This window comes from Octodon degus, unplaced genomic scaffold (genome assembly GCF_000260255.1).
Source record: "Octodon degus isolate 3935 unplaced genomic scaffold, OctDeg1.0 scaffold00093, whole genome shotgun sequence".
Lineage (NCBI taxonomy): Eukaryota > Metazoa > Chordata > Mammalia > Rodentia > Octodontidae > Octodon > Octodon degus.
The window spans coordinates 8,843,440-8,871,128 of record NW_004524669.1 but is presented as its reverse complement, the minus strand read 5'-3'; the positions used below and the strand labels follow the sequence as shown (position 1 = coordinate 8,871,128).

The 27,689-nt window shown below is 52.0% G+C and overlaps 1 protein-coding gene across 1 annotated transcript; it reads left to right on the top strand.

Annotated features, from left to right (window-relative positions):
• The first annotated feature begins 3,230 nt into the window (after window positions 1–3,230).
• On the top strand, window positions 3,231–23,485 carry Tollip (toll interacting protein). Its single transcript, XM_004637965.2, has 6 exons — window positions 3,231–3,392; window positions 11,583–11,732; window positions 13,822–14,004; window positions 14,726–14,878; window positions 15,787–15,877; window positions 20,773–23,485. Exons 1-6 carry the CDS (start codon window positions 3,360–3,362, stop codon window positions 20,985–20,987), a joined length of 825 nt encoding a protein of 274 aa, XP_004638022.1. The 5' UTR covers window positions 3,231–3,359; the 3' UTR covers window positions 20,988–23,485.
• Window positions 23,486–27,689: the final 4,204 nt, after the last annotated feature.

Here is a 27,689-nt window from a genome sequence, read left to right as displayed (position 1 = left end):
TGTCTTATTTTAAGGATGACAGACAAGATCCTCCCAGTTCTACCTTCCCACACAGAAACCAGGAGTCCCGGGGACCTGTTTTGAAAGACAAATGATTTTATTGTTTATTAAACAAAATAGATTTGTATTCAAGTGTTTTACATCAGTGTTTTCTTTTGTATCTGTTCTATCACATCCCTCTACTATTTAGAATCCTAAAATATTCACTAGTATGTTGAGGGTAAGGGACCTTGTAGCCTTTCCAGTAAAAGCCCTTCTTACTTCCATTCAAGAAATACACAAATGAGAGCCTACCACTAGCTGCAGTTCAGGTGCTGTGGTGACATCAGTGAACAAGGTACACACACACACACACACACACACACACACACACACGGAAAACAAAAACTTAAAAAATACAAGAAACTGCCATAGTGTGGCTCTGAAACATCTCCAAAAGGTTTTAGTGCTGAAGGCTGGTCCCCAATTAGAGATCCTCAGAGGTGGCAGAAACTTTCAGAGGTGTCTGTGTCACTGAGGGTGACAATGTCCTTGAAGGGTGCTCTGGGCCTGGGGCTCTTCCTTTCTCTCTTCCTCTTGTCCTGAGCTGGTGGCTTCACTCTGCTCCCTGCTGAGAGATGCACCGCAGGCCCAAAAACACAGGACCAGTCAAGCATGAAATGGAACTTCCAAATTAGGAGCCAAATAAATCTTTTCTATTAGTTGATTATCTTAGCTACTTGTTATAATAACAAAAAGCTGATGAGTGCAGAAACATGGAAAGTTATATTTCTGCTAGAGTTTATCAAATAAAAGAAAAATAAATAGAACAAGTTACCAAGGTAGAAAGTGCTAGAGAGCATTGGGGAAGACAGTGATTTTAAACAACAGGCTCAAGGTAGACCTCACTAAGAGAGACTTGAACAAACTTGAAGATAACGAGTCAAGCCATGCGGACATCTGGGGGCATATGAGGCTTCTGTGTCACGTACCAATTCGGGTAAGTGTAGTGGCCTACAAGCCACACACTTTGCACACAGTGTCTGTGAGCCAGGAGCTCAGGCATGGCTCAGCTGCCCAGGGTCTCACAAAGCTGGGACTCAGGCCCCCGCTGGGCTGCACTCTCCTCTGTGGGCTGGCCTGAGGAAGGATGCCGGCTCCAACCGGTGGCACACAGAATTACTTCCTGAAGTCAGAGGGTGTGTGGATCTTGCCTCTTCGAAACAGCAAGGCAGATCTGATAAGATGGAGTTTCATAAAACACAAGGTTATCACAGGAGTCGTATCTAACCACTTCCACCGCATTCTCTCTTCCTTAGAAGGAAGTCCTGTTCATACACAAGGAGAGAATTATACAAGGATGTGGCGTCAGGAGGTAAGATCCTGGACCTACCTTAAAATCCGTCTACTACACTGGAGAATACTGAGGTTCATGCTGAGTCCTCAGGTGTTCAGATGGTCCTGGCTGAAGCAGATTTTAGGACTGTCACCATGTACAGGAGATGGAACTGGAAGCAATGGAACTGAGAATGTGGACAGACAGATGTAGGAGTGGGGGCTGAATCCGGAGGTGCTCTGGTGTCAAAGGAGAGATTACTGATGGAGACTGAAGATGTGGACTTTAGAGACCAGGGGAAAACAAGAGGCCTAGATGTCTTCCCGAGTACCAGTGCAGAGCTGTCCTGGGAGGAATGGCCACCACAGCAATAGAACAGGGACCTAGGGGTTGAATTTGCTGGTGCCCAGTGGGAAAAATAAAATAAAGCAGGATGAGCTGGATGTGGTGTTGCACACGTTGATAATCCAGTACTTGGTAGGCTAAGGTAGGAACTTTGTCATGAGTTTGAGGCCAGCCTGGGCTACACAGCAAGAACCTGTCTCAAAAACCAAAATAAGCAAATACAAAATAAAGCTCGCATCTAATTTGAAGTTTCCTTTATTTCCTTAAAACTTTGGATTTGGCTCCACACATATGCTGTGTTAATAGCTTGCGGAGAGTGTCTGTGTCACAAAGTTATTAGCTCTAAAAGTACCTAACCTATCTTAACCCCCTTTTAGGCATGCAAAGGATGCATGATCAGCACGATTAATTTTCAGGATTTGTAGGCTCATTCAATTACCAACTTTTATGACATCTGTACTCACCTTCCTGGAAGAGCAAAGCTTCACAGACTACCCCATGCTAAAATCACCTCCCCACCAGGAACAGTCCTCTCGTGACCGAAACCACAGCTGCCACCTCTCAAACACGGTCACCTCCCAGGAACTCACCTGCCCCTCGAACCATGAGCATTCCACTGGAGTCCCGAAACACGGTCAGTCCACTGGGCTGCAGCCCACCACTGCGCCCTACGAAATCGGTGCCCCTTCCTTTGCAGGCAGGCCAGTGCTAATCACTTCTTCAGACCTCTGCCCCCTCAGGTATTCCGACTTCAGTTCTTTTCCTACCTTCACTTTGCTTTTTGAGGTGCCCCCCCATTTTTGTTAGCGCTATTCCCTTCCTCCTTTACTTTGCTTTTTGAGGGGGCCACCCTTGATTTTTGTTAGCGCTATTCTCCTCCTCCTTCACTTTCTCTTACTAATTAAAGCTTTTTCCTGTAAACTCGTGCAGAATGTCCCCGTTTTACTTTCTACTCTCACTAAAGCAGGGACCCATACTAGCCAGTGTTAAGTCCAGGTACGAGGGAACCGAGAATCGGCAGGCAGGAGCTCAGCCCCCGCGGGAGACCTGGGGACAGGTCGCCGTAGTCCTTGGGACATCTTCCAGCTTCTCAAGCGCGAGGAAGAATCCCCGTTCTGCCTCGCCCTTGGCTCAGCTCCTAAGTATGATCGTTGGTTTCACAGCCCTTTGCTGTGTTCAGCCTCCAACTACTGCGACTCTCCGTTCTCTAGCGGTCAGACATCGGCAGGTGTTGATCGTGCTGCTACCCCTGGCCAGGTGATCGGCCCTGCCCGACTCCTCTGAGGCCCCAAGGTCTGGCCTCCCCTGCGGTCTAGGGAACAGGAGGGTACGCAGACCGCCAGGCCAGCCGTTTCTCCAGGCTCCCAGTTCGAAGACAGAGTTATCGACGGCGCACGCGCCCAATAGAAGGCTGGCCACGCCCCCAAGCAGGGAACACGCGTGCGCGAGGGAGCGGGGGGCGGGGGCGGGGGGGGCGGGCAGAGCGCATGCGCAGCGGGCTGGTGGGCGGGGTGGGCGGGGGCGGGCGGGCAGAGCGCATGCGCAGAAGGCTGCTGGGGCGGGTGCGGCGGTTGTCAGCTGACTGAGACGGCCGCAGATTAGCGGGGACGGCCGTCGGTTGTGCAGGCTCCGCGGGGGCGGAAGAGCTCTTGCGGCGCGTCACTGTCGGGTCGGGGAGGCGCGGGAGCCCCGCAACGCGATGGCGACCACTGTCAGCACGCAGCGCGGCCCGGTGAGGGGGCCGGGCCGGGGCGGCGACCTGTGGCGGCGCGCGGGCCTGCGGCCGGGCTCGTTCCCTCAGCCGCGCGGGTGGCTCGTGCCGGCGCCCCTGAGTCGGGACTGGAGCGCGAGTCGCGCGGGGCGGGCGGCGCGGGCCTGACCGAGCAGCTCCCGCGCTCGGGCCCCCTGGAGGGCCCGGGATGAGGGGCGGGACGGGGAGGTTCCCTGCGGCGCTGGGCGGGCGGGCGGCTCTGCGCGGAGGAGGGGCCGCTGCCCCGGGCGGAGGGCAGCTTGGGCGCTCGCTGCCGTCCGGGCGGAGGAGACCGGAGCTTGCGTGGCCCCGGGCGGAGGAGAGGCCCTCTGTGCATTCGGTAGTCCCGGGACGGCCCCTTTCTCCCGCGCAGAGCGAGGGCCGTGGGACCAGCCCGGGCCTGCGGAGCGCCCTGTTCAAAGCCTTGGTTTCCTCGTGTGCTAACAAGAGTAAGTCAGGAGCTTGTAGGACCCTTCCCACTGGAGTTCCTCCTCGGGACTGTCTGGGTTTCCATAGTGATGCCGTCTGGCCCCGCGGGACAGCCGGTGCACAAGGTCTCTTGAGGGCTCCCGGAGTGAGAGACGTCGTAGCGGCCCCCTGAGGCTGGGTGGGGATGGACTGCTTGGGCGGTACCGGGTGTGCCGTCAGCGAGCTTCCACCTCCTCCTGGAGTCCAGTGCTGAATGTCCCTGAGGAGCACACAGTGACCAGGGTTCAGTGGGTCAGGACAACCATGTTTTTCCTATGAGTGAAGATTCCGTGGCATAGCTTGCTTTATCTATTTGTTTATTTATTTATTCTTGAGAAAGGTACTGTTTTGAGGACTCTGAAGTGCGTCTCCTGACTTACTATTGGTATGGCTGCTCACTAGAATCAGTGGAAAGAGGGCTGCCTCAAATCTTCGGGGTTTTCGTCTCTGTCTTTGGTCCACTCCAGAGAACCACACAAAGGTTGGTGGGCAGAGCGGACAAATGGGACCTCCTGCGTCTCCCTCTTTGCACCCTCTATAGAACAGATGGTATAGGGCAGGCAGAACTGCCCCTTCCTCACCAGGGGTCTGGGAACAGCCTCTCATCTAGTGTGGGACTGAATTTGCATTTGTTGCTGTGCAGAGCTGGGTAAGTTACTTGCTGTGATGAGTAATTGGGAGCGTCAGATACTGTTCAGACTTGTGGAATCTGAGATGCCAAGTTCGGTGGATGGTCTTGACTTTCTGCTTGTCCAGTATTGCAGAGATCACATAGTCATGTATTTATGTCAAAGGCAGATGAACAGGTATTTTAAGTTCACCATTGGTGCCCTGTAAGTGAAGTGACCCTAGGTTTGCACTTTAAGAAAGTGTCAGCAGCTGGGGTCTTGAGTTCCTGGATAGTCAAGGAGTATGTGGCTTAGCCATTCAGCAGTGAGAGTGACCTCAATATTTAGGGCAGGTGTGATAACAGTCATGTTGGCAGATGTGTAACAGGAGCAGATGGCTGCATTTGGCAGTTCAGGTGAGCCAGGCATTGACAGGTATGTTACCATCCGGCCTGTGGTTTAAACCACACATAGGTGCTATGCATTTGCTCCCTGGACTGGCTGCTTGAAACTTGTAGAGCTAACAGAAGTATGAGGTGGAAAGCAGAAGGATTTGAAGATGGAGAGGCAGGGGTATACTGGGGCTGCATACCCAGGTATGGACCTGTCTCTTGGGCTTTATCTGGGTACTACACTTTTTTTTTTTTTTTTTTTTTTTTTTTTTTTTTTTTTTTTGGGGGGCCCACCCTTTTTTTTTTTTTTTTTTTTTTTTTTACTTTCTGGGAGGCACACCCTCTTAAGTTTGATCCTTTCACATCAGCTGTTTTACCTAGAATGAACTGCTGCCTCTCACCTGGATTCACTGACTTTGTAAAGGTCTTTTGGCTGGTTGCTGTTTACCCCTCTACTCTTGTGGTTATGTTTGTGGAGCAGGGAAGTAGAACAATAGACAGGGCACTGAGCTTCCAAACAGAAAGAACTTACCCTGTGAGCAGGTGTATTTGGTCACTTCTGGACCCTGCAAGGCAGCTACTTCCTATCAGCTCCCAGTACCAGTGTTAGACCACAGCTCAGGGTCCCCCAGACTGGGAACCAGGGCTGCTGCTTGGATAGCTGAGGTTAACCATTGCCTCCCACCACAAAGGAGTGGTGGATAGGGCACTCTGACCTGGTCTAGGAGAGCCCTCTGTCCTTAGTTAGGGACTTCTAGGGGTAGGAGGCAGGGCTGGGAAGAGGCTCCACCCACAGGTGTCTCACACCCACTTGTGAAGGCGTGAGCAGAACCAGTTGGTTCTTATGCTGGGAGTTGTAGTACTTCTATCTTAAAGATGTTTTTGCTGAATAGCCACCAAAGGATGCCACACCCTGCACTATGTCCACCTTAATTTTCAAAATGGCAATGTTTTGGATTAATATTGTTTTTCTACAGATGATTGAAAAGCGCTTGATGGGTTCCTATAGTGAGTGACTGGAGGTCTGATCTCTCTGTGGGGACACAAGCTAGAGATGAGGTTTTAAGGCTCACTGGTCCTGTGGCTGGAGAGGTCCTGAGCAGGCAGGGCCTTGCTTTCCAGAGGGCTGACAGGCCTGTGCCTCTTGAGGCAGCAGTTTCACTGCTGTTCCAGCAAATGTTTGATTCGTGGATTCTGGGGCATTGTTACTTGTATATGCAAATATGTGATTACTGTGTCTTCTTGTAAGTCAGATTGTGGCCATGAAATGGTGGCCTTACTGGTCTGTCACCTTTCCTTATCTGATGGCAGTATTGCTCCTTCTTCTTCCCTTTAAGGAGCATTTATTTGTCTGAACTCAACTTTCATTTTTTGACTTTAGGTTTTATTCAGTGTTACATTTAAGATAGATTCATCACCAACAGTGTATAGCAGGCATTCCTAAAGAGCCAATCTAAGAAGTTCAAGTCTCACTGGAATGTTAGTATTATTTTTAAAGTTACACATAACCTGCATGCGTGCGCGCACACACACACACACACACACACACACACTTTTATACTTTCATTTGTCCTGCTTGTTCCTTTTTCACACCATGCCTTTTGGATCTTTTAAAGCATAAGTTTTTAAAGATTAAATTCACACGTGCGCATGAATTCATTTTGCTAGAAATTCCCTACTTATTTGGAAAATTTATGGTGTGTTTCTGTTAGTGGTTACCCAGACATTTTAACAAGCAGAGTTATGAGATCTGTGGTCAAGCATCTCATTTGCCCCCTGGTTGGTTCTAGGATGGGCCAGCCATGCTACAGTGACTCCCTCCAAGCCCAGCACTCTCTTTGGGGTGTGCTGTATGTGGAGGCCTGCCCTGCTGACTTCTAGCCCCTTGCCACTGAACCCACCTCAGTCTGTCTTCCAAGTACTTTTTCTTTTTTTTTCAAGTAGCTTTTTTTGTTAACTGGGGATCGAACTCAGGCCCTTGCGTTTGCCAGGGAAGCACTTATTCCACTGAGCCATCTCCCCGGCCCTTTTTATGTGTAAATTGGCTGGCACTTCAAGTGCAGTGACAGCGCTCTAGCTTTGGTTAGGTTGCCAGTCACAACATTTCCCTGTGGGCATCTTTGGGGACACACCATGGCCACACAAGCCGGGGGAAATGGCTTGAGCTGGTGAGCTGCTGCCCTGCCCCACCCCCACCCCAGTCCACATTTCTCAGAACTCTTGCCCATTTCTGCAGCCAGATCCCTGTACTAACTTTACTCGGGCACTGTCTAAATGAGGAAGCTGGGTGCAGTTTGTTTTGGGGGGGGTTAGGGGAAAGTACTGCGAATTGAACTCAGGACCTTGTACTTGCCAGGCAGGTACTTACCAGGCAGGCACCGTGCCACTGAGCTCTATCCTCAGCCCTGCAGGTTGTTTGTGTGGGTGCTTGAGGCCCACCAGGAGCAGGGAAGGGGGTGGCTGGCTATAGAGGTGGTGGAGAGGAACAGCAACAGCTTGTCTTATGTTCAGAGACCCCAGTGAGCTGTCCTAATCATTGGCCCCTGGGCAGCAGCTGGCTCAGCCAAGACAAACATCATGCCAAAACTGCCTGCTGGTTTTCCCTCATCCTCCAGGGTCTCAATGGTGCCACAGCTTCATGCCCTAGTGACAGTTGCTGTCCCCTCTCGTGTCTTTCCTGAACTCAAGACTCAAGAGTCCAGCAGCCTTCCCCTGGGTTGTCCCAGACATACAGATAGGCAAATCATTCCTTCTTGTTGTTCAGGCTGGAAGCCTGGGACAACCTTTTCTCCTTCATCCACCCAGAAGTCCAGTGGCTCTACCCTCAGGGAACACCAGGACCAGAGTCCTACAGTCTCTCGCCCTCTCTCATGAACTCTCCCTGCCCTCAGCTGCGGTCAGGCACAAGGCAGGGGCAGGTATGAGGTTCAGCACACCCCATCCACTGGCTCCTTTCTCCAGGGAGGGTCCTGAGTATGTCTTGGGATCATTTTGTGGGTACAGGAACACTTCTTGTGGAGACTGTGCAGTGCTTTGTCCTACAGAAATTGTAGATACTTTTGACAGGGGAAACTGCTGCCCCAAGGTGTGGTGGAGCATCTTGGTGCTCACATCCATAGTCGTCGTGTCGTCGTCGTCGGGTCTGGTGTCCCGTCCCCCCCGTCCCCCCCCCCCCGTTCCTGGAGCGAGGTTGTTGAATCTACACAGGGGCTTAAAGGTGGTTGCTAGTGTCAGACTATGTTCATCTTCAGCTTTAAGCAGAACGATTTTAAAAAGTATTATGTATCTTATCTAGTTTAATCATTTCTTTTTACATTCATTAAGCATGGATATGAACCAGGATAAGCTTGTATTTTTATGTGGCCATTTAAACATTTCTTCCCTCATAAAATGGCAAAAATACATTTCGGGATTAACACTGAATTTTAAAACTACTTGAAAGATGCTCATTTACTGATGACATATTCCAGTATTGTTGCTGACATAAGAGGATTGGGGTCATTGCCTGGGCTCACCCCTATCTAGGAGCATTAACTTTGTTAGCAGTGGTGGCTTTTGTGTAAAAATGTGTTCCCATTTGGATGAATTCAGTCTAAATTGAGAACCCACCAAGGACTTGCAGCCATGGGCAGACTTGGCTCTCAGTGTTACATAATGTGCTGCTTCATGAGGGCCGAAGTCTTGCCTCTGCCCTCCCTTTTTTTACTCCCCTCCCCACTTGCTCAGTAGATTAAATCGCAACTTTTCCTAATAAGCTTCTGATTTGGGGATAGTTTTATATTTAAGGAAAAGCTACAAAGATGATAGCAAGTCTTTTTTTTTTTTTTTTTTTTTTCTTTTTGAGATAGGGTCTTGCTCTGTAATTCAGGCTGGTCTTAAATTCACTTTGTAGCCCATGCTGGTCTCGAACTTGTGGAAGTCCTCCTGTCTCAGCCTCCCAAGTGCTGGGATTATAGGCATGCACCAACACATAGCTAGTCTGGTGTGCCTCATCTCGTTCCCCTAGTGGTATGTCCCCATCACCATGATCGCCATGAAGCTGACCTTGACCTACTCCTGTTGGTCCCAGATCCTGCTAGTTCCCATGGCAGCACCCCTCCCAGCACCCCACTTTGCTTTTGCCCAGCTTGTCCCTTCTAATCTGGGACTGTTCTTTAGGCTCCCCTTGGTTTTCAGGATCATGGGTTGGATCTGGCATACTGCGCTGAGCTCTCTGGGGCTGGCTTGGGAGGGCGTGCTCTTCTGCCCTTTTTTCTCCAGTTACATTGTTTAATTCATATGATAAAAGCCCTCCTTTCCTATTTGTAATTTGTTAAATCCTTGTTGAAAAATAAGAGCAGTTTGGTTTTTTTGTTTTGTTTTTTGAACATAGGAATCGAATTCAGGATCTTGCACTTGCCAGGCAGGCACCACACTGCTAAGTCGTACCCTTGGCTCCCAGTTTGATTTTTTTTTTTTTTTAATGTATTTTCCCCACCAAAAAGTGGTGCAGCTCCTTGGTGGAACCTGGAGGAATACAATACAAAGGACCCCTGATGCCTCAGGCCCCTTCCCAAGAGTAGAAAGAAGGACAAGAGCCTGTAAGTGGCTTTTCCAGACCCCATGTCTGCTGTGGCCTGCGACCACCCTGACCCTGACTGGTAACCAGGGCACCTGCTGGCCTGGCTGCCCATCCTGAGGTGTCCCTAAGGTGCAGGCCTTCCCCCTGCATCCCTAAAGGTGTAGTGTGGGGAGATAATTGTGTCTCAGGTATGGGAGTTTCCCCTGTGCATGCTCATCCTGAGCATTTGGTTATTTTGTTCCTTTCTGTAGAATAATCCATTGCAAGTACACAGACAAAGTTGGTGGCAGGTCCTGGAGGCTGAAGACCACAGGCCTTGCATGTAGTTCGGGACAGTTTCCTTGCATCCTTTTTTTTTTTTTTTTTTGTGGAACTGGGGATTGAACTCAGACCCTTGTGCTTGCCAGGGAAGCCCTTATTCTACTGAGCCATCTCCCTGGCAGTTGGGGACAGTTTGACCTTGACTGTTGGGCTGCGGGTCTCTTTCAGAGGGCTCAGCATTTCTTGTGTACCAGCAGGACCTGGCACTTGTCATGTCAGGGCTCTTCCCAGACTGGCTGGCAATGTATGAGCTGTATCTCGGGAAACGTGGCCCCAGAAGAGACTCAAGGCACCAAGGGGACGGGGCAGTCCTGGCCACCATGGTAGGTAGGGACCTACCAAGGGGCTACCTGGCCACCAGGTAGTGCTGCATAAGTGGGCGCTGGGATCTCTCCTGATCCCTGCCTGTGCTCACCCTCCAGAGGCACAGAGGGGCATGCCACTGTCCTCCTAAGGGAGTAGTTCCTCCAGGGGGAGGGGACACACAGACAGATTCCATGTAAACAGGCATGGGGGAGGCAAGCATGGTGGTCTTTCTGGTATTAGTCTCTGCTCTGGAAGCACCAGGATGAGGAGATGGGAGCTAGACCTTCCAGGGGCCTTTGGAGGGTACACCCAGAACCTTTGGGGCTAAGTGCTTTTCCCTCTGGAGAGACCCCTGTGGCATCTTTCAGCAATGTCCCTTGCCTGGTTCACATCCATAGCACTGGCCTCCCACACATGCTTGCTGGCTGCAGGACCACTGTGGGCAGCAGCGGCTGCAGGCAGGTGGCTCAGACCACCAGCAGATAGCTAGGCCCCATGCCCACAGGGAGATTTGGGCCTGGTAGACTTGATTATCATTCCCTGCCACTGTAGGCATTCTTGGGTATCACTCTCCAGACACTGTACTAACTGTACAAGGAGGGACCATTTTTACACCATTGGCTGGCCTGCCTTGGTGAAGCTGCAGACAGCCATCTACTCATCCCTGGGGCAACCTGCACTGCCCCTGGGTCCTCTGCTTCCAGGTAGATTGCCTGTTGCTGCCGCCAGTGTCTTGCTGTAGAGCTACTGGATGCCTTCCTTAGGGGCACATCCCTTGGTCTTGCTCTGTGAGGTCCCTGTGCCCCGTGGGGCTCTGCTCATCTCCAAGGGTGAGCCCTGGCCAGGGACTCTAGGTATCACTGCAAACCCTTGCTTTGGATTCCTCCTGTTCTTCTGGATGACTTTCCTTTTTCAGAGGCCTTCTAGTTTCTCCCAAAACTTCTGCCCTGGAGAATATTCCTGAGGACCCTTATTGTTGGCAAGCAGGTCAGCAGGGTTAAGTAAGAGGCAGAGAGCAGAGTTGTGAGGTTTTCTGAATAAATATGCTTATTTTCTTCCAGAATCAAATTTGAACTATTTTAGGTGGAAATAGTTGTTTTAGGACAAAGCGTTTTTCAAATAACTTTGGTTCCAGGGATCCACATTCATCTCATTCTTGTGTTTAGCCCAGTGATACTGAAGGTCACAAGTGTGGCATTTAGTTGTGGTCCAAGGGAAAAACGGTCATGGACACAAACATGGAGTGTGTAAGTCTGGAGACCACCCAGCAAGCCTTACTTAAGGATAGGAGCCTCAAGTTTTAGGGACTGAAACATGTTCCCACCCCTCCCAGGGCTCTGGCTTATCCTCAGGCAAGGAAGCCCTAGGGAGAGTCTGGCAGAAACTTATTTATTGGTCCTCACTTGGGGAAACTGAAGAGGCAGGGCACAGTCTGGGCTTGCTAAGGAATGGGGACAGGGACTGGCTGGTCTCTGCATTGCCCTGCCACTGACACTGCTGCCCTCTCTGCTTGCAGGTGTACATCGGTGAGCTGCCACAGGATTTCCTCCGCATCACGCCCACGCAGCAGCAGCAGCAGGTCCAGCTGGATGCCCAGGCAGCACAGCAGTTGCAATACGGGGGTGCGGTGGGCACTGTGGGCCGCCTCAGCATCACTGTGGTGCAGGTGGGCACTGGACTCCCTTTCCTGTCGTGGGGCTGGCACTGGTAGGGCCAGAGAAGGACAAGCTGGGCTCAGTGGGGAGTGTGGATTTTGGACTTTTAGAGTATTTCCCATGTGGACAAATGGAACTTCTCTGATTCTCGTGTTTCTAAAATCATTTATCTGAAATTGAATACTAACATATATTAAAATTTTAACTTCCAAGGATTCTGCTTAAAATAATTAAAAAATTATAATCAACATTGGTGGACATCTGCTCTGTACTAGGCAGTATTCTCCCCAGGGGCATCTCACTGCAGCTGGGGTACTGATGCTGCCCAGGGCCACAGCAGCATGTGCCCAACAGTGATGTCTGCTCAGCTTCACAGTTCTGTCCTGACCAGGTGTGCCAAGGAAAGTCAAAACACATCACATTCAGGCTGACAGTGACCACCCAGAATGTCCTACAAAACCACACAGGACAAGTGTGAGGAGTTTTATGACTTTGTAGGATGGTCCAGATGCAGTTGACAGAGGTGTTGCTGTGGTTCTCTGATGAACATGCAGCCTGCACCCTGCTAAGCTGCACTGGTCTCTGTGAGGAGTTTGTAACCAACTACCTTTCCTCATGACTGTTTCAGTACTTGGCTACAAATGTCCAATAGAATGTGCTGTACCTCCTGCCCCACGTATGACCAGGTATCTCCTGTGTGCTGTCACCTGGTGGGGCCTAGTACAAGTGTTGGAACTAAGCAGGCCTCCTTGAGGTACCCCTGAAGTGCCTGCTCCCTCCAGCCACCTTGTTCTTACGGAGCCATGGAGTCCACTGCAGGCAGCCTGTCTGTCTGTATTCAAGCTCACATAGATGTGCTGGGGAGAGAGATGTCCTGGACCTCATGTGGCCTCCTGGTCACTTTGTCCACTGTCTTCCCTGCTTCCCTTGCCTTCCAGGAGGCTGCCTGCATGATACTCCTCACGCTCTTATGATATTTCCCGCTCCTGAATTGACGGCACCCTCCTCCCACCCTCCCACCCCACTAGAAAGTGGCTCTGTGCATAGACAGAGACCCAACAGGCTTGGCAGATGGTGCACATGGTGCAAAGAAGGGAGGATCAAGGCTCTGTGTGGCCCTTGGAAGGAGGAGCCCACCAGGGGTGAGTCACAGTCCAGCATTAGACATTCAGGAAAGGACACTTCAGCAAGGGGAGTGGAGATCATGCTGTTGTGAAGCTGAGGGAGAAACCCACATCAGAGTAGGGTGTGGCCCAAGAGCTGTACTGCTGCCCACATACTGCTTCACATTGCCAGTTAGCTCCACCTGATTTGGTTAGGTGTTGAATTTTGTTGTGACCATTCTGATAGGTTTGTAGGAGTCTGGCTTGGAGTTATGATTTGCATCTCTCTGGTAGCCAGTGACAGTAGGCATCTCATTTCAAATCTACTTTATGTTGTGTGCTGAAAGGAAAGTTTTTCTTTTCTTTCTTTTTTTTTTATTTTTTTTCCTTGGAGACAGGGTCTCAGTTTGTAGTCCAGGCTGGCCTTGAACTCACGATGATCCTCCTGTCTCAGCCTGCAGGGTGCTGGGATTATAGGTGTGTGCCACCACACAGTAGTTTCCTCTGTTGCATCTTCGCTCACTCCTAAGGGTTCCTGGTTTTACTCTATGTGACATAGTTCAAAAGCAGGCCATCTGGCTTAGAGTCCAGGTCTTAAGGAATGTGATGTGGAGAGCTGGGGCCTGGGAAGATGGTGTCCAGTCTCTGTGAGCTGAAGGGCAGAGTAGGAAATGTGGGGGGCTGAAACCTGGGGCAGATGCCTCTAGGCCCTTAGGGCTCTGCAGTGGCCCAGCCCTGGGACATCCTCCCTTCTGCCCTCCTCTCAGCTGTGTGCTGTGATTTATGGCCTCAGGTGTTTCTGCCAGAGTTGCAGAGACTCTTCTGGTGTCCTGGGAAGTTAGTTAGTGGCATGTGCAGGTGAATTTGGGTAGCTGAAAAGTTCTTGGCCCAGGAAAGGTGACAGTGGACAATTTCAGGAGGCCAGCAACTTAGGGAAGCACCCACCTTTTTCTCTGGTTGTGGACTCTGCATCTTTTTGAACTTGGCTTTATTTCAGGCAAAGCTGGCAAAAAATTACGGTATGACGCGCATGGACCCTTACTGCCGCCTGCGCCTGGGCTATGCTGTGTATGAAACGCCTACGGCCCACAATGGTGCCAAGAACCCTCGCTGGAACAAGGTCATCCAATGCACGGTACCCCCCGGTGTGGACTCATTCTATTTGGAGATCTTTGATGAGGTGAGAGCTGCCTGTGTCTCAAGGCTGCTTGTGGCTCAGGTGGGGCAAAGTGTGATGTGCTCTGTCATCCGAGGCCTGCCAGATGGCCAGCACTTCAGTGGCTGGGGATCAGGGTGTAGCTCTCCCTCAGATACATCAGTGAGACCATGCTGGGCACTGTGGACACAGTAGATAGTGTTTGTTCACAGACACACACTGAATTTCAGGTGTGTCTTGGGAATACTGTTTTTGCTAGCACACATTGCAGGCCTGCAGCAGGGAGCCCTGGCAGGTGCCTGCATGTAGCAGGATTGAATGCTTAGAGGCTTAGGAAGCACCCTCAAAACAGCTCCAGGCACTAGGGACCTCCCAAGACAGGGCCAGACACAACAGAGCTAAGAATGAGAAGGGGAGGGGCCTCTCAGCCTGCCCTCTGCCCTTCCAGTCTCTCTGCCCCTGTTGGGAGGGGTGGAGCTTGTGAAGGTGCAGGGCTGCGGGCCGTGGCCCAGTGTGCACTCCGTCCTTCTTGCGCCTGTGTGCCATGCTTGGGTAGACGTGGAACACCAGGCCTGGAGGTGCTGTCCTGTCCTAGACTGGCCTGCACTACATGATGATATGGCAGCAAGGGCAGGTTCTCAGCTGAGTGGGGACCCTGGAGGGGGCCTAGCGGCCTGGCAAGGGCTCTTGCAGGGCAAGTCCTGCCGCTGTGCCGTGACGTGCTCTCCTCTTTCTTGCTCCTCAGCGAGCCTTCTCCATGGATGACCGCATTGCCTGGACGCACATCACAATCCCTGAGTCCCTGAAGCAGGGCCAAGTGGAGGACGAGTGGTACAGCCTGAGTGGGCGGCAGGGCGATGACAAGGAGGGCATGATCAACCTGGTCATGTCCTACACAGTGAGTACCGGGCTGGAGTGACCCTTGGGTGGTCAGCCTAGGTCTGCTGCATGGCTTGGGCCCTGGGGCCCATGTGCCTCTCCCTGGGAGACAGTAGCAGGCCATGAAGTGATATAGCATCTTGGAGAGCGTACACAGGGCAATGCGAGGGCCCTACCCTGGGGGACATGGAGCAGAGGCCCAGGTGTGCTTGGCAGTCACCCACTGGTCTCCATCCTCAAAGCATGCCAGCTCCTGAGGTCACAGACAGGCAGATTGGGGCGCTCTCTTATGTGTTGGGCAGGCATTCTGCCACAAAGGTGCATCCCCAGCCCTTTTAAAGTGTTATTTAGGATCTCACTAAAGTGTCCAGGATAGCCTTGGACTTGTGACCCCCCCCCCAACTCCCAGGTAGCTTTAATTACAGATATGCTCTACTGTACCCAGTCTGTTGGTTCCTTTGTGTCACCTTTTCTTTGCTGTTAATCTAACTTCTTGGGAGGCACTTCCAGCCATGAGGGTTATGGTAGGCCCTGTGTGGGTGTCCCTGTGGAAGCCCATGTCACCACAGCTGCTTGCAGCCTCCTTGCCTCCCTATACTGAAGTCCTGTACATTGGCATAGATGTGCATTTATTTGTTCATCATATGTCCGGCACGTGGCCCATCCTCCAGCCCCTGGGATGTTGTGAGATGCTCCTTGTGCTAGTGTTTTCTCATGCAGCAGATTCTGCAGCATCCCCGCCAGCCTGCTTCTTAGAGCCTCACTCTTCCCACCACAGCACCCAGTCACTGTCTTCCGCTCTACCAGCCAGGGAGGTGGTGCTGGGCTATTGGGGCAGGGCTGAGTCCTGGGCTCTGTGCTCTTGGGACGTTTATAGTGCGGGTGGGGATAAGCTTCTGACACCACAGTCATCTTGGTGTGTTTCAGTCACTGCCTGCTGCCATGGTGATGCCGCCCCAGCCTGTGGTCCTGATGCCAACGGTGTACCAGCAGGGTGTTGGCTACGTGCCCATTGCAGGTGCGTCACTGTTTCTCCTTTGGCAGGAGGCCTGGGGCAAAGAGGGGGGTCAGGCTAGGGTGGTCCTGGAAAAAAAGTCCTTTTAAACGCAGAATCCAGTGTCACAGGCGAACTTCCTAGCATATGTTGAAACCAGAATCTTCTAGTTGTTGGCATGTTTAAGGGGAGTGAATTTTGTGGGTATGTGGAAACAAAATCTTTGAACACTGTGTGTGCAAGTCTATGTGTTTGAAGCCCACAGTCTTGTTGGTGGAGCACATAGTAGCTCTGAATAAATACTTTCTGTCAGGATTGTGTCCCTGCATGAAGCAGCCATTTGTGGCAACACAAGCCATCACGTTAGAACACGGCTTCTTATGCCTTTGCATCCTCGGATTTCTTGTTAACTTCTTGGTTACCTCAGCTATAGTTGGGGTAGCATCCTGCAGGCATATCACTGGCCAGGTATTGTTTCCAGGTGTTACCCAGCAGGCAGGGGAGACTGCATCCTCAAGAGTAGAGATGCCAGGGCCAGCCGACAGCTAACTGTTCCCTGCCAAAGTCTGGGAAGCTGAGGTCCCCGCAGAGGCTGGCAGTCCCACTGCCCCAAGGAGATCAAGCTAGAGTCCAGGGCAGCGGGAGTGACCAGGGCATGAGGGCAATGGGGGATGCTCCTGGCCCTCTGTCCCCTGGTTGCTAGTGCTGGGAGCTGAGCAGTATAAGGCATTTGGGGTCCTGCCAGCCAGGCAGAGAGGTTTGTCAATACCCCTACCCACACCAGCATCCTGTTGGGGTACAGAGAGCCTCAGGAGTCAGGACTAGTCTCAGACCTGCCTGTAATTGGCTGAATCCGGCTCAAGAGGGGCCAGCTGTTGGGCACTCCAGCTGTGTGCATTTGGGCCTTATGCTGAAGCATAGCTGATTGCAGGATTGAAGGGCAGCACTTTCAGAGGAGAGGAGAGCCCAGTATCCACAGGGGACCTTGCAGTGCTGAGCATGGTAGAAACTACCCAGTTAATAGGGTGACCCGAAACCCTAAAACAGTTCGGTGTTCAGTGCTCCAGGAGAGGCCGTTGAGCAAGGACAGCAGAATTAGAGCAGGGATTTGGGGATTGCAGAGGCCTGGGGGAAGCTACTGAGGATCGTTGGGTTCAGGAGGAACAAGGGAGGAAGAAGGGGCCCCGCATGGGGCTGAGTGAGAGTTTAGAACAATGGAGTCTGCTCTCCTAGTTCTTGTGGCCAGACACCTTAAGCAGGAGTGGCTGAGCTGTACCCTCTGGGGCTCCTGGGGCCTCTTGCACCTCCAGCTCCTACAGGGGCTCCAGGTGACCCTCAGCTTGTGGCTACCTCAGGCCAGCCTGCAGCTCAGTCTTCACACAGCCACCTCCCCTCGGAGTCCCTGTCTTCCTGAAATTGCACGAGGGCCACCCCACTCCAGTGCAGCCTCATCCCAGCTCTGTGTATCTGCAGAGACCGTGCAGTCACACAGGGTCAGGGCTTGACATATCTGTGTGAGGGACACAGCTTTGTCCCCATCAGTTATATTTGCTTATTGGAAAATCAACTTCTAAAGAAGAAATGAAAAGTTACTAGCCTGTTTATCTTTCTCTGGATCTTGTTCTTCATTCTCTTTAAAATTTGTCCTAAAATATTTATTTGAAAAAGGCTAGGTTTCTTTATGAATAGAGACTTTGATCTTTTCTTTTGGTATACATTTTAAAAGTTTAAAAGTCTCCTACATATGGAAAAGTTAAAATAGAAAACAAAAGATTTTTCTGCCAGAACTTTGGGGGCTGTGGCCCTGAGCATTCCTCTACACCGTGCAGGTGAACACACCAGCGTGCTTGTGTTGCCATAGTCCTCACCTTGCCCTGAGGAGGGCGCGGGCCAGGCCTGGCTCCATGTCCATCTGTACAGGCTGCTGCCCCTTGTGTGCTGTCCTGGTGGTGAAAGCTGCTCTCCTGTTGTTGACTGCTTGTATTCATGTGCGGTGAGACACAACTGTACAGTGGTGGCTCACCCCAGAGCATTTTCTTGGAGTCCGCATGAAGCTTTTCCTGTTTCTCATAAACTGAGCTGCCAACTACAGGTACTGCTATGTGGGCTTCCAGTTTGTTCAGTTCCCTGAGCTATAATCTCTTACTATATTATTTATCATGTCTCCCAGAGAGTCCTTCAGCAGAGCTCACTGTCCCTTCAGCCTGTCCCATGTCTACTGAGCACAGTATTTCCTGACTGGCACCCCAGGAAGCTCCTGTTTCCTCATGCTTTTCCTGCCTCCACCCTGGACTTACTGACTCATGCTAGTATCTGGCATCTGGTAGTTAGTTGAGACTCAGTTCTAGAAGCCTCTGACCTGTTATTTAGTAATCTCAATAGTATTTAGAGACTTTGCTGAAAGTTGGGTTGGTTTTTCCTGAGTATTCCAAGTCCTGAATGTTTGCCATGGCGTCACGATCCTTTCAGAGCACTAAGAGTCCAAAGCTTATGTTATATGCCCACTCACACTTTTTGTGCTTTGGTCTGCTCTGCAGTGGAGGCCTCAGGCCCATGATTCTGGAGTGCGGTGTGAGGTGACCTGCCTGGGCCAGAGATCACAGGAAGTGAGCAGCACAGAGAGGTTGACTCTAGCTGGTCTGTTGCCTGTCCATCCATACCTGCCCTGCCCTGGGCCAGGCAGTGGCTTGCACCTTGGAGGCATCGGCTGCCTTGGTGGTGCATTGGGAAACCCTGCCCCAACAGCTCTAGGGCCATGGTGGTGAACCAATGGCATGGGTGTTACTGTGGGTTGTTTGTGTCATTGAAAGATCTAGAAGGTTCACCATCACTGCCCTCGGGTGTGTGGACTCGGGGTTCTAGCTGCTGCCGCTGCTGCAGTCTGTCTTCCAACCAGAAGCCCATATGTCTATGGCTTGGAGCCTGGGAGCCTTTCCCTCTTGCTTTCCCAGAGTCATGGCTGTCACCTCACAGAGTGATGCTGGTCGGAGGCCCTTGGCTGTCGGGGCCCAGCACTGTGTGTGGCAGGGCAGTAATCAGGTTGCAGGAATCCCATGGGATGTCCATCACTGTCCCCTGGCTCATGCCGATGGGGCCTGTGCTATGGGGTTAAACTGGGCTCTTCCCACTTTGTTCTTCTGGGCAGCGTTCTGTTTGTGTGTAGACAGTGTGAGCGTACTGTCTGCAGTGGGCAGGGGTGGCAGGGTGACATCGTGGGGAGCATGGGTTCTGGCTCTCTGCCTCCTACGGTCTCCTCCCTGCTTTGGCTCAAGCCCCAGAGACCTCACATGAATCCCACCGAGGCTGCGCGGCTCTCGTCCATCTTGTCTGCCATGTCCCCAGCTGGCCACCAACCCATCTGCTCCCTCAGTCACCCAGGGTTGGTGAGTGATTCCACATTCAGTCATGGTGAGTGTGAGGCCTGGGTCAGGAGTGTGCCTCCCATCTGAGCAGCGGTCCTATCCCTAGGGCCTGTGAGAACAGGTGGCCACAGACGCTACCTCAGCCTCCCTCCTTTCCTCACCAGCTGTCTTGGTCAGTTTTCCTACTGAGACGAAATTCCCCACACCCAGAGTTAAAACAGAAAGTTTATTTCAGCTCAGTTTGTAGAGGTTTCAGCCCATAGTCAGCTGGTCCAAGGCAGGGGGAACAGCAGGAATGGCATCACAGAGCAGAGATGAGCAGGATATGGCAGACAACAAGCCAGGCCCATCCAGATTACTTGCCCTTTGGGACCCAGGGTGAGTCACCCTTAATCCCAGCACCACACCCTAGATCCAGCCAGCTTTGGAAACCCCACCTGTAAGTGCTTGAGGCTTTGGGGGCCATCTAGATTGAAGCCATAACACCTGCCTAGGCTAATGAATACTGGGGAAAGGGGCTGGCTACATTGGCAAGCGTTTCCTGACACTTTTGTGTGGAAAAAGTCTATGTGTGAGGTTGCCTAGGTCTCTCTGGACAGGCTGAGCCATTGTACTCTGTGAAGACGGCATGTTCCCACCTGACGTGATATGCTTTTCATTCTTATTACAGAAAGGCTGGGCTGCCAGGCTGCAACCTTCACCTGTGAGGTGTGGTGACACCCTGTCTTGGATTGCGCATAGGAGTGTTTGGCAGAGGCTGGGCCTAGAGGGCTGGAAATTCTGACTTAGTGCCCCTTCCTGCAGGAGCAATAGTTTCCACTGACACCTGTTAAGGCTCTTTTTTTTTTTTTTTTTTTTTGAGACAGGGTTTTGCTATATAGTTCAGGCTGGCCTCAAACTTACATTGATCCTCCTGCCTCAGCCTCCCAGATGCTAGGGTTACAGGTGTGTGCCACCACGTCTGGCTTCTGTTAGGCTCTTGATGCTTTGGTTCAGCTGGTATTCGAGACATATTCAGCTTCATGTGCCGTCTTCTGACTGTAACAGGAAAGGAAAAACCATGCCTCATACTCCAGTGAGCCTAGTGGGGAAGCTTGTTCATGCTTTTAAAGCTTAAAGAAGTAACAGCATTGTAAGCCATTGTAGCCTTTCAAAGAGGAATGTGCATGGTAAGTCTATGACATGGTTGCTCGGCATCACCCCTCTTCCTGTCTTGGCCTGCCTGTGTCTTTTGCCCTGAGTGGTGTGTGGGTTCAGTAGGCTCAGCCTGTGAGGCCCCTTTATGAACTCCACCTTCACTCTTCTGTTGTCTCCTTCTGTGATTGTGAAATAGCTTAAATGAGTTTTGAAAGATCTGACTTGCATTTGAAACAGAAAGGAATTTGGAGAGAACATCACACGTGGCGAAGCCCAGCCTCACCTGCTATCCTTGGTGGGTGTTGGAGGCTGCCAGCTTCATGTCCCTGCAGGGTGCCTGTCTTGTGCCTTCCTGCAGCTGGAACCAGCCTGTGCTTTGTGTCACTGGTGTTTTCATCAGACTTCCTCTTTTGTTTTAAGGAATGCCTGCGGTCTGCAGCCCTGGCATGGTGCCTGTGGCGATGCCCCCACCAGCTGTGACTGCACAGCCTCGCTGTACAGAAGAGGACCTGAAGGCCATCCAGGACATGTTCCCCAACATGGACAAGGAGGTGATCCGCTCTGTGCTGGAAGCCCAGAGAGGAAATAAGGATGCTGCCATCAATTCCCTGTTACAGATGGGCGAGGAGTCCTAGACCTGCCTGTTGCCCTTGGACTCGCCACCCTGGGTTCCCGGCGTCATCATCCCAATAAGATTCCTGTGAACCACCACCTGTACCCTCTTCCTCAGACACCTGTGTGGCCCTCCCCACCTGTTCTCGGGGTGCATGTGGGTCTCAGTTCCCAGCAGCCGTCTTGACTAGCAGTGGAGTGGACAGCTCCCACCTCAGCTTGGGTTAGGCTATGGTGGCATGGCCGTTTCACACACTGCACAGACCCACACACCTGTTGCTGGGGATGTGCATCTCTTTTCTCATACTGTTCTAGGAAGCATCCTTTTAGAAAACAGTCCCCTCCTCCAGGGCGTTCAAAGTTGTTGAGAGTCTTTCTGAGGTGTCAAGGGACACAGGGTCACTTGGCCTATTTCAGGTGGACCTAGTGACTCAGGGCACACAGACCCATGTGCACTGATTTATGGGTTGCATTTAGAGATCTCAAGTGAGTGTCTGTGTCCCGCCCTGATATTGTTTAGAGAATGGGCCCCCTGCCTGGCTCCTCTGGCCACGTAGCTGGCCAGCCTCTGCCTTGACCGGGTCCTGCAGGCTGCTCTGTCTCCTGCAGACTGTGCTGGCTCCGCAGGCCTTGTCCCAGCTTCTCTCCCCAACAGGCCCTGGGCTGGCACTGTGTTTACAGACAGTGTTGGGGTGCTGTCCATGCTGTGCACCAGTGCTGTCCAGGTGGGGGACAGGAGAAACTCAGTGAATGTTCACATTGGAAACTGCTGAGGCTATGCTGCCTGCACCTGGCTGCCTGGTCACTGCTGTTACCTCTTGGGCTGCAAACAGATTTAGGGGTAGATGGGCAATACCGTGTTGTAAGACTGAGCCTCGCGGGCATCTCAGAAGCAACGCATCTCTAAGTGGGATGTACACCGTTGGGAAGCCTGTGCCCTGCACGTCTTGGTGTGCTATTCCAAGTTGAGTTGCAGGTGCTTCTCATTCTTGTGTTTGTACCCAGTCACTGGGCTTAAGAGTCCACTGACATGGGCGTGACAGCCCTGACGTTTTGGACTTATTTGAATGATTCAGATTGAGGAAGTTAGTGCTTAAATTTCAGTCTGTTTCCCCTCTAAAAAGATAGGGAAAATTTTAATGTCAGCTACAAAACATTACTTTCTACCACCAATTGGGGGTGCTTTTTGTCAAATATATTGTTCATAAATATTTATTTTTGTAAACTGAAGAATGGGGTGGTGGTACAGATGGGATGGTGGCATGGGGTGCTTTTCTTTAGTTGTGAATTGTTAAGGCTTTTAATCTCGTAATAGAGAAGAAAGACACCAATGTTTGTTAAGTAGATTTGACCTCTCACTTTAACAAGCCAGTCCCTGGGAGTTTTCATTCCAAGCTGCAGAATGATCTTGTGCACGTAGCAGGCTCTCATCCCTGGGGACAGGTATGTTGCAGAATGGGGCGTTCCCCGGGGCTCTGTTAGGGCTGTCAGACAGCCCAGGACAGCACGAGCCTCCTGCACTTGCTCCCAGGTCCAGAGGAGGCTGCCAGTGCCTGGCCTCTGCCTTAATGTTGCTGAGGTGCCAGCACTGCCCCCTTCTTGTGCATGGCTCTGGGGAGCACGCACTGGAGACGCCTGCCACCCTGGAGCAGCTGCCGTGGTGGCCCAGGGAGGCAGCACTTGCATCAGGGAGCCATCGTTTCCAGATGAGCCTGAACGTACTATGGTTTGTTTCCTTTTGCCTGAACATTTTATTTTTTTAATAGATCAAAGACAGATCACATTTTATAAGGCCTTAGTCAAATAAGATCCTTCATCATTTTGTGCTGCTTCCTATTTGAAGCCTGTCATGTTGCAGCCTGTGTAGTGTGGTGGGAGGATGCAGGGTTTCAGTGCCTGCTCAAGAGCCTAAGGTTCACCTGAGTGTCAGTATGATTCACTCAGCCCACTGTCATGACTTTTGTCCAGTTTGGATAAAAGGTGGTAACCCTTGGAAGGAGTGGTTTGTCCCCAGCTCATGGACACAGGCCGCATTGGATGAGGTAGGTATAGATGGGTTTCACCGCTGCTGCTGTCCTCCTCCCTGCAGAGTCAGCTAGCAGAGCCCCAGGGGTGGGTAGTGGGATCAGCCTTCCTGGGGCAGGTGTCAGGGCAGGGTGTGGGCTGCTTTCTTCTAGGCAGATGCTGGTTGGACTTGGAGACCCCAGGGCATTGTGGTCTGATGTGACCTCCAGGTCTGTCTCACCCTGTGAGTGATGAGAGAAGTGCTCACGGGGTTTCGTTCATCCCCTCTCCAGACTGCCTCTTTCTCTTGTGACTCTTTGGCATTTGCTGATGCGTGTGAGGTGGGTGTTGGTGGGAGTGATTCTCAGAACTTTTGTGTTCCTGGTGGTTGTGTTTAGAGGGGGTCCATGTCCAGAGTTTTCTTCGATTGTAAAATACATTTCTACTTTAAAGCCTTCTAATTTAATATGTGGCCCATATGAAAATAGAGAAATAAAGTCCCCTAAGGGAAAGTTTACTATTCTTGTACCTGGGTGTTTTTTAGCACAGCTCGCAGCACTTGGGAGTCGTGCGCTAAGTTGGGCTTGCAGGCTCACTCATTCATGGCTCGTCCCAGGGCTCTGGGAATGAAGACTGAGTGTGGGCAGGAACCCTGAAGCCTGAGGCCTGAGGCCTGAGCAAGCAGCAGGGCCCCTGCTCTCAGGAGACCTGGGAGAGGACGCTGCACCAGTTCTGCCTGGGTCGTGTAGCTCCTCCTCATGAACATCTCCTTGTTACCTTTTCTTACACTTATAACTTCTCCAGGCCACCTGGATGGCTCCCCTGCTTGGTTATCCATGCTCAGGGAGCCTGTGGAGCCAGTAGCACATGGGTATACCCAGAGCCTGCTCACTGCACTTAGCAGCAGCCCACCATGTGCTGCCACACCTGCAGGGCATGCAGGGCTGACAGCCTGTTGGTCACAGTATGGGGCTGCACTGGCCTTGTAACCAGAAGTTGGTGTGTGCAGTGGTGGCAGCTGGCATGGCTTCATCCACCCAGCACTCATCTCCCCTTGGTGCAGGCAATGGGGTGTAGGCTGGGCCATCCTGGGCAGCAGGTGCCGTGGTTGTGCTGGGTGGGGTCTCATCCTGAGTGTGGTGTTCGTGTTAAGCTTGTGATCTCCCAGCCTTTAACTTGCAGCACAATGAGCATGTTTTGCCCAGAACAGCTGATAGGGTTGAGTTGGTGTTAGTGTTGGGCATGATATGGAGAAGCAAGTGACAGATGCTCTTAAGAAGCTCCTCAAGGACCAAGCACCAAAAGTGTAGGGGAGAAGACATGAATGTTCTTCCCTCATGTGCAGAGCTGAGCACGTGAGAAAGTGGAGGAAGTCCCAAGGCTTGGGGTTTGGTGTCAGCAGGCTGAGAGAGTGTTAGCCTCTGTGGGTGGACACAGATGTGAAGACCTGGGTTGCAGGGCACTAGCTGTGGCAAGCCAGGAGCTAGAATGGCTGGCACAGGGCCTAGGTGCAAGACCATGACCCAGTCAAGCGAGGATGGCAGAGGGGCAGTGCCCTCATCACAGGTGCAGCTAGAAAGAATCCACTCCTGGCTCAGAGCTGAGCAGAAGCGGGGCCTGCCTGAGCCGCAGCAGGGGCTTTGGTCCAGGAAACAGCTGTGCTCCTGCCAGTGGAATGTGTTGTTGAGGTGGTGTCTCAGGATTCCAGGACTTGACAGAAACCACCAGCTGTACCTGCAGGAGACTGAAGGCATGAGAACCAGCAGCCAGCCACCTGCAGCTCAGAGGAAGCGAGGCCTGCAGGGTCCCACACAGAGACTTCCCTGAGCAAGGTGTGCTGGGCTTTAAGTGATTTGAAAACAGACTACACTACAAGGCAAACAAAGAGCAAGGCAGTAAAATGCTCATGTGGCATTGGAACAAGCAGGGTTAGAAGTGAGGAATACAGAGGCTGGGGAGATAGCAACATAGGCGCCTGCCTGGCAAGCTCAGGGTCCTGAGTTTGATTGCCAGTACCCAAAGAGAAGAAAAGAAAATAGGAGGTCAGGACTCTGGGAATGGCAATGTTGGAGAGACCAGCTGAGAGCACTCCAGGGCTTATGGGATATAGGAGTGAGAGTGAAGCTGAGGGAATGTGAGGCAAGTCTGTTTAATGCATGTGAAAGAGTTTTACTATTGGGACGAGAGCAGAGGATGTTACAGTGAAGGAGGTGCTCCTCCCATTATAAAGGAAGGAGGAGATGTTGACTCTCATCCCTCATATTTAGGCTTTCAGAGCAACCCTGAGACAGGGAGCCCCACTCCACACCAGTCAGGCCAGCTGCCAGATGGGGGGCACAGGGCCACTCTGGGTCACTGTAGTCTTTCTGGGCTTTGTGGGGCCAGAAGGGTGCATTAAACACTTGTCATCCTCCAGGTGGCCCTACTCTGGGCCCAGAGCTTCCAGGTTTCTGCTCCCAAGTCTGGGCTCTCATCGCTCGTCTACTCCACACGCAGGGTGGGTTTGCTCTATTGGTCCTGAGCCCCCTGGGCCTCTCCTGCTGCCAGACCTCTCTTTTTCCTGTGCAGGCTGGCCATCCACTGGGTCAGCACCCGAAGGCTGAGCACCCACCCAGTCAGGCAGGAGATGACCAGCAGGTGCCTTAGGAGGTGGATGGCAAGGCCCCCAGCTTTTCTTGGGGATGCAGGATGGACCACTCACCTCTGCTTCAGCACCATAGTGCAGAAAGCTTGGAGGCCCCATATGGGGTCCCTGCACCTGTGAGGCCTTTTCCTAGGAACCCAGCTGTCCATGAGCTGATGTCCTGAAGCAGGGTGACAGGTCCCCCTCCCATCATGTTCTGAGTGTGTGGCTCTAGGGACTGTGGCCAAGGACCTGTCCCCATGGACTCATCTGTGAGGGCCAGCCATTTAGAACTTATCGCAGACCTGACTCAAGGTGCTCCTGCCAGCCCAGGTCTGTGGTCCCCATGGCTACAGGGTGGCTGACCTCATGGCAGAGCTGCTGTCTAAGCCTGTCCTAACATGCACAGTTCCAAGGCCCTCCCAGCCTTGTCACATTCCCTTGCTCGCCATCCGGAGGATCATTCTGTGGTCTTTGTTCCCAGAGCTGGTGGCATGCCAACGTCAGCTCCAGGGGTCAGCACAGCAGCCTCCATGTCCAGCTCTCGCCTTGGCAGGTCCCCTCCCATGTCCCTCTGCAGGATTCCTTCCTACAGTGCTTGTGAGGAGCAGAGGTGGGGCAGGGTATCCCGCCCGGGCAATGGAGAGTGGACAGTGCCGGTGATCTGCACAGATGGAGTTTGTAGGCATATCTCTGTGATGCCCCTGTGTCCCCTCAAGGCCCTTGCATACCCAGGCTCTCTCCTTCAGGAGAAGGTAGTGTCTTTAAGCCCCAAGAATGCCTGACTCTCTTCCAGTGTCTGCACCTGTGCTTTGTGCTGTGCAAACCTTGTGGGCCGTGCCAGGCCTTGCATCCACCCTGAGTCTGCAAGGACAGCGCTGTTCTTGGACGCTCAAGACAAGCAGCAGGAAGCCATCCCGTCAGGGAGCGACCTGCATCCAAGCGAGCGCCCAGTGCAGTAGGGTGGGGCCCAGGAGGGACTACACGCTGGCACGGGACTCCAGCTGCTGGGCACAAGCTGCGCCTTCTGGTGCTTATGTGTACTCGTTTCCTGTTTTTGGTTGTTTTTTTCCCAACTATTAAGGTGTTGGGTGTTTTTTGTTTGTTTGGTTTTTTGTTTGTTTTTTGGGGGAGATTAAGTAAAGAAAGATGGTTTATTTGGAAAAGGGTGAAAAGAAAAAAAGAAGCTAGTTATTCTGGAAAGGTAGGGAGCACCCTAAAGTGAATACCCCTGCTGTTATTCTGTGAAGTCAAAATGCAGAAAGCTGAGTTCAGGAGACCGAGTTCTGTCCTAGGCACTCCTCCCAGTGTGCTCTTGCTACAGGTAGCTGTTTGCACGTGTCTCTGGCTGTGTCTCTGGAGTGACATGCACGCATGTGGACAGCCCCCTTCCCTGTCCCCTGAGCAGCCCACTCCACACAGCCATGTCACGCTGAAAACCTGATCTGGAGACCCCAGCCACCCCTCCCTGCCACCAGCCGCTCCACTTTGTTCTGCCCTGGGGACATTTGATTGTCCCCGCTGTGCCTGTAGCGTGTCCTGCACATCACTGGGACCTATCTCTGGACATGGGGGCCCTGAACCCAGGGGCAGCTGTGATTTTCAAGTCTCGAGATCCCCTCCGGTCCCATATGTAACTGAACACCATCTGGCACGGTGTCACTGGAATTGCCCTTCCTAGAAGCAGAATGGAGTGTGCTCTCCCATGCTCGAGGGACACCACTTTCCCTTCTTGCAGTCTCTTGCTGTCTCTGGCCACGTGTTCTTTGGGACCATTGGTGTCTCTGTTTTTAGTGGCTGTTAGAGGCATTAACCCTGAAACGTACTGCAGGTACGTTCCCCAGTCTGCTGCTTGCCTTTTTTCAGTTTGGAAAAGACATTGCTAGTTTTCAAGGAGTGCCTTTCTCCCTGTCTCTTTCCTTTGGAGCTGATTAGGAGAATATTGAAACTTAAATCTGAAAAAGACGAACACATCCTTTTACACCTGTGAGCTTTTATCTCATTTTGTTTATTGAGCCTTGGCAGGATGTTAGCTGCCTTGAGGGGCTTGTTGATTTGGTTGTAAATGTCTAGGTCTTTCTCTGTCCATGTCTCGCCC

Excerpts from the sequence above, each read along its gene's own strand:
- Tollip (XM_004637965.2), top strand. The coding sequence starts at position 3,360 with ATGGCGACCACTGTCAGCACGCAGCGCGGCCCG. Across the intron at positions 14,005-14,725 it reads ATTTGGAGATCTTTGATGAG|CGAGCCTTCTCCATGGATGA; the intron begins GTGAGAGCTGCC and ends CTTGCTCCTCAG. Across the intron at positions 14,879-15,786 it reads ACCTGGTCATGTCCTACACA|TCACTGCCTGCTGCCATGGT; the intron begins GTGAGTACCGGG and ends GGTGTGTTTCAG.